This window comes from Lampris incognitus, chromosome 18, assembly GCF_029633865.1.
Source record: "Lampris incognitus isolate fLamInc1 chromosome 18, fLamInc1.hap2, whole genome shotgun sequence".
Lineage (NCBI taxonomy): Eukaryota > Metazoa > Chordata > Actinopteri > Lampriformes > Lampridae > Lampris > Lampris incognitus.
Genome location: NC_079228.1, coordinates 35599851 through 35606327, shown reverse-complemented (window position 1 = coordinate 35606327; position 6477 = coordinate 35599851). Strand labels below are relative to the sequence as shown.

Below are 6477 nucleotides of genomic sequence, written 5' to 3'. Positions count from 1 at the left end.
AGGCGTTAGGTGTCTTGCTCAGAGACACGTCCACAGGAGCCGGTGATCGAACCCGCAACCCTCCGGTCACCAGATGACCTGCTATATCTCTCCGAGCCGCTGCAGATTTTTTTTCAAACGTTGAATGTTTAAAGGTTTACATTTAATATTTCTGCTTTCCTGAAATCAGAAATCCCCCCCCCAAAAAAGTCCCAGAGTCATCAGTGAGCGAGACAGTCTGCTGAAGGAGGTGGAAAACCTGCAGACGTTCTTTTGATTCGTTGTAATTCACATATCTGACCAGCAGAGAGCAGCACTGGGTCCAATTTAACCTGCGACTGCTGCTGTGCAAAAACTGTCTCTACTTATAGAAATGAAAATATATGAATAAAAATAGCCGAGACCTACTTGGTCAAGTGGCATTTGGATAAGATATTTTGCTAAAACTTTTTCATCAGAAGTTTGGTCTGTCACGAAGTTAGTAGATGTCATGCTGCCCATACCACAACAGGCTGGGTTGACGATAATGGTGTTTTAGATTTCCAGTCAGTCTGACCTACTCTACGTTAGTCTGACCTACTCTACGTCAGTCTGATCTACTCTTCATCAGTCTGGCCTACTCTACGTCAGTCTGACCTACTCTACGTCAGTCTGATCTACTCTTCATCAGTCTGGCCTACTCTGCGTCAGTCTGACCTACCCCCACATCAGTCTGAGCTACACTATCAGTCTGACCTACTCCACGTTAGTCTAACCTACTCTACATCAGTCTAACCTACTCTACATCAGTCTAACCTACTCTATGTCAGTCTGACCTACTCTACATCAGTCTGACCTACTCTATGTCAGTCTGACCTACTCTACATCAGTTTAACCTACTCTACATCAGTCTAACCTACTCTATGTCAGTCTGACCTACTCTACATCAGTCTGACCTACTCTATGTCAGTCTGACCTACTCTACATCAGTTTAACCTACTCTACATCAGTCTAACCTACTCTATGTCAGTCTGACCTACTCCACGTTAGTCTAACCTACTCTACATCAGTCTAACCTACTCTACATCAGTCTAACCTACTCTATGTCAGTCTGACCTACTCTACATCAGTCTGACCTACTCTGTCAGTCTGACCTACTCTACATCAGTCTGACCTACTCTACATCAGTCTGACCTACTCTACATCAGTCTAACCTACTCTACATCAGTCTGACCTACTCTACATCAGTCTGACCTACTCTACGTCAGTCTGACCTACTCTACATCAGTCTGACCTACTCTACATCAGTCTAACCTACTCTACGTCAGTCTGACCTACTCTACGTCAGTCTGACCTACTCTACATCAGTCTGACCTACTCTACGTCAGTCTGACCTACTCTATGTCAGTCTGACCTACTCTACATCAGTCTGACCTACGTCAGTCTGACCTACTCTACGTCAGTCTGACCTACTCTACATCAGTCTGACCTACTCTACGTCAGTCTGACCTACTCTACATCAGTCTGACCTACACTGCATCAGTCTGACCTACTCTACATCAGTCTGACCTACTACTTCTGCATCAGTCTGACCTACTCTACATCAGTCTGACCTACACTGCATCAGTCTGACCTACTCTACATCAGTCTGACCTAGTCTACGTCAGTCTGACCTACACTACGTCAGTCTGACCTACTCTACATCAGTCTGACCTATTCTACGTCAGTTTGACCTACACTATGTCAGTCTGACCTACTCTACATCAGTCTGACCCACACTATGTCAGTCTGGCCTACTCTACATCAGCCTGACCTACTCTACATCAGTCCGACCTACTCTACGTCAGTCTAACCTACTCTACGTCAGTCTGACCTACTCTACGTCAGTCTAACCTACTCTACGTCAGTCTAACCTACTCTACATCAGTCTGACCTACTCTACGTCAGTCTGACCTACTCTACATCAGTCTGACCTACACTGCATCAGTCTGACCTACTCTACATCAGTCTGACCTACACTGCATCAGTCTGACCTACTCTACATCAGTCTGACCTACACTGCATCAGTCTGATCTACTCTACGTCAGTCTGACCTACTCTACATCAGTCTGACCTACACTGCATCAGTCTGACCTACTCTACATCAGTCTGACCTACACTGCATCAGTCTGACCTACACTATGTCAGTCTGACCTACTCTATGTCAGCCTGACCTACTCTAAGTCAGTCTGACCTACTCTACATCAGTCTAACCTACTCTACATCAGTCTAACCTACTCTATGTCAGTCTGACCTACTCTAAGTCAGTCTGACCTACTCTACATCAGTCTGACCTACTCTATGTCAGTCTGACCTACTCTAAGTCAGTCTGACCTACTCTACATCAGTCTAACCTACTCTACATCAGTCTAACCTACTCTACATCAGTCTAACCTACTCTACATCAGTCTAACCTACTCTACATCAGTCTAACCTACTCTACGTCAGTCTGACCTACTCTACATCAGTCTGACCTACACTGCATCAGTCTGACCTACTCTACATCAGTCTGACCTACACTGCATCAGTCTGACCTACTCTACATCAGTCTGACCTACACTGCATCAGTCTGACCTACTCTACGTCAGTCTGACCTACTCTACATCAGTCTGACCTACTCTACATCAGTCTGACCTACTCTACGTCAGTCTGACCTACTCTACATCAGTCTAACCTACTCTACATCTGCATGAGGGACATTATGATAAACTGAACCATGTTTGTTTTCATGGAAAACTCCACAGTTCAGCTTTTACCTGCGCAGCCTGATCAGTCAGCCGGATGGGCTGGAAATCCACACAATCCATCACACACACACACACACACACACACACACACACACACACACACACACACACACACACACACACACACACACACACACACACACACACACAGCTTCACCTCATAATGTTGACATCCACCTGACGCTTTCCTCTTTACAGATGAAAACACACACACACACACATACACACACACACTCTCTCTCTTGCACACACACGCCGTTTGTCCTAACAGTGTGTGTGTGTGTGTGTGTGTGTGTGTGTGTGTGTGTGTGTCTCCATGTAGGCGAGGTTGAACTGTTCGATTCCCGGTGATTCGTTCTTCTACTTCGATGTGCTGCAGTCGCTCACCAATGTGCTGCAGATCAACCAGCGCCCCGCGGTGGTTGGAGTCTTCACTACACAGGCCAATAGGTGGGTAGACGTGTGTGTGTGTGTGTGTGTGTGTGTGTAAGACAGAAAGAAAAAGAGAGAAGACTGACGGGTGGGTGGATGAAAGATGAATGGATGATAGACAGACACACAGACAGACACACACACACACACACACCTGCTTGGTTGTATTATTATCCTGTTTGTCATGACAATAAACTGAGACTTGATTTTGTTAAAAGCTTCTTAATCAGTAATCAGTTAACCTGCCTCAGAAGTCTGCTGGCGTAGTGCTGCACCAGTCATCATTCAGTGGTCTGACTGTGAGACGCCTCCTCCTCCTCCTCCTCCTCCTCCTCCTCCTCCTCCTCCTCCTCCCTCCCTCAGCATCCCCGGCTCGGCCGTCTGCGCCTTCTACATGGACGACATCGAGAGGGTGTTTAATGGCAAGTTTAAAGAGCAGAGGAACAGCGACTCCTGCTGGACACCTGTTCCAGACGACCAGGTCCCCAGACCCAGGTAACCACCCCACCCACCCCCACCGCCCCCGCTCAGTCAATACACCACAACCTGAACAGGAAAACTGACTTTTTAATCTTGGTAGCTTATTTCCCCCAGCCATCTTATGCCCCAATCCTACAACGTTTTATTACAACAATCTCTAAATTCACTTTTACTTATTTTCCTCAAAACCTAATCAGCTTAGCTTCCTCTAAAACAGACTAGTTTTTGTGACTGCGTCACAAAAGTCCCAGTGGGGAGACGAGCAGTGTTCCAGCCAATCGTATCGTCGCATGTTTGGCACTGTCCAATCAAATCACATCCCTCCCTACGCTTTGTCCCGCCCTAATATCCTGTTTGACTTGGATACAACGTCACATTACAGAAACAAGATACGACCAGTGTGTGTCCTATGTAGGTGTTACTGGACCAGTGTGTGTCCTATGTAGGTGTTACTGGACCAGTGTGTGTCCTATGTAGGTGTTACTGGACCAGTGTGTGTCCTATGTAGGTGTTACTGGACCAGTGTGTGTCCTAAGTAGGTGTTACTGGACCAGTGTGTGTCCTATGTAGGTGTTACTGGATCAGTGTGTGTCCTATGTAGGTGTTACTGGACCAGTGTGTGTCCTATGTAGGTGTTACTGGACCAGTGTGTGTCCTATGTAGGTGTTACTGGATCAGTGTGTGTCCTATGTAGGTGTTACTGGACCAGTGTGTGTCCTATGTAGGTGTTACTGGACCAGTGTGTGTCCTATGTAGGTGTTACTGGACCAGTGTGTGTCCTTGGCAGGTGTTACTGGACCAGTGTGTGTCCTATGTAGGTGTTACTGGACCAATGTGTGTCCTTGGCAGGTGTTACTGGACCAGTGTGTGTCCTATGTAGGTGTTACTGGACCAATGTGTGTCCTATGTAGGTGTTACTGGACCAGTGTGTGTCCTATGTAGGTGTTACTGGACCAGTGTGTGTCCTATCTAGGTGTTACTGGACCAGTGTGTGTCCTATGTAGGTGTTACTGGACCAGTGTGTGTCCTAAGTAGGTGTTACTGGACCAGTGTGTGTCCTATGTAGGTGTTACTGGACCAGTGTGTGTCCTATGTAGGTGTTACTGGACCAGTGTGTGTCCTTGGCAGGTGTTACTGGACCAGTGTGTGTCCTATGTAGGTGTTACTGGACCAATGTGTGTCCTTGGCAGGTGTTACTGGACCAGTGTGTGTCCTATGTAGGTGTTACTGGACCAGTGTGTGTCCTATGTAGGTGTTACTGGACCAGTGTGTGTCCTTGGCAGGTGTTACTGGACCAGTGTGTGTCCTATGTAGGTGTTACTGGACCAATGTGTGTCCTTGGCAGGTGTTACTGGACCAGTGTGTGTCCTATGTAGGTGTTACTGGACCAGTGTGTGTCCTATGTAGGTGTTACTGGACCAGTATGTAGGTGTTACTGGACCAGTGTGTGTCCTATGTAGGTGTTACTGGACCAGTGTGTAGGTGTTACTGGACCAGTGTGTGTCCTATGTAGGTGTTACTGGACCAGTGTGTGTCCTATGTAGGTGTTACTGGACCAGTGTGTGTCCTAAGTAGGTGTTACTGGACCAGTGTGTGTCCTATGTAGGTGTTACTGGACCAGTGTGTGTCCTATGTAGGTGTTACTGGACCAGTGTGTGTCCTAAGTAGGTGTTACTGGACCAGTGTGTGTCCTATGTAGGTGTTACTGGACCAGTGTGTGTCCTAAGTAGGTGTTACTGGACCAGTGTGTGTCCTATGTAGGTGTTACTGGACCAGTGTGTGTCCTACGTAGGTGCTACTGGACCAGTGTGTGTCCTATATAGGTGTTACTGGACCAGTGTGTGTCCTATGTAGGTGTTACTGGACCAGTATGTAGGTGTTACTGGACCAGTGTGTGTCCTATGTAGGTGTTACTGGACCAGTGTGTAGGTGTTACTGGACCAGTGTGTGTCCTATGTAGGTGTTACTGGACCAGTGTGTGTCCTATGTAGGTGTTACTGGACCAGTGTGTGTCCTAAGTAGGTGTTACTGGACCAGTGTGTGTCCTATGTAGGTGTTACTGGACCAGTGTGTAGGTGTTACTGGACCAGTGTGTGTCCTATGTAGGTGTTACTGGACCAGTGTGTGTCCTATGTAGGTGTTACTGGACCAGTGTGTAGGTGTTACTGGACCAGTGTGTGTCCTATGTAGGTGTTACTGGACCAGTGTGTGTCCTATGTAGGTGTTACTGGACCAGTGTGTAGGTGTTACTGGACCAGTGTGTGTCCTATCTAGGTGTTACTGGACCAGTGTGTGTCCTATGTAGGACCACAGGTGCATTGTGGGAGTGTATAAATTGTGTATTTGTGTGTGTCAGACCTGGTACGTGTGCGGGCGATGGCCAGGCATCGGAGTACAAGTCTTCAGTTCAGTTCCCCGATGAGATGTTGACCTTCATCAAGTCGTATCCTCTGATGGACGAAGCCGTTCCCTCCGTCAACCGCACGCCCTGTTTCACCAGAACCTCCAGCAGGTAACACACACAGACACACACACAGCACACAGACACACGCACAGAAATACACACAAACACACATAACACATAAACACACATAGACATGCATGCAAACATACACGAACATAAAAACACACACAAACATTAACGCAAACGCACACAAATACGCACAAATGTGTGCACACACAAAATTGCATACGAACACACATACGAGCAACAAACAAACGTATACACAAACGCCGTGGCGCATGCACATGCATATATTATACACACAACAGCAAACACATCCCAGTAAGGGATCGTCCAGGAAACAGTCATTTCACATGG

The 6477-nt window shown here is 47.1% G+C and overlaps 1 protein-coding gene across 1 annotated transcript in view; it reads left to right on the top strand.

The window, feature by feature from the left end:
• The window catches only part of LOC130128439 (semaphorin-6D-like), a 187918-nt gene that overhangs the window by 144804 nt on the left and 36637 nt on the right, over positions 1 to 6477 (top strand). The window contains exons 11-13 of the mRNA XM_056298049.1: positions 3067 to 3194; positions 3540 to 3671; positions 6013 to 6168. Coding sequence (XP_056154024.1) covers positions 3067 to 3194; positions 3540 to 3671; positions 6013 to 6168 — 416 coding nt within the window. The remainder of the gene's footprint in view (positions 1 to 3066; positions 3195 to 3539; positions 3672 to 6012; positions 6169 to 6477) is intronic.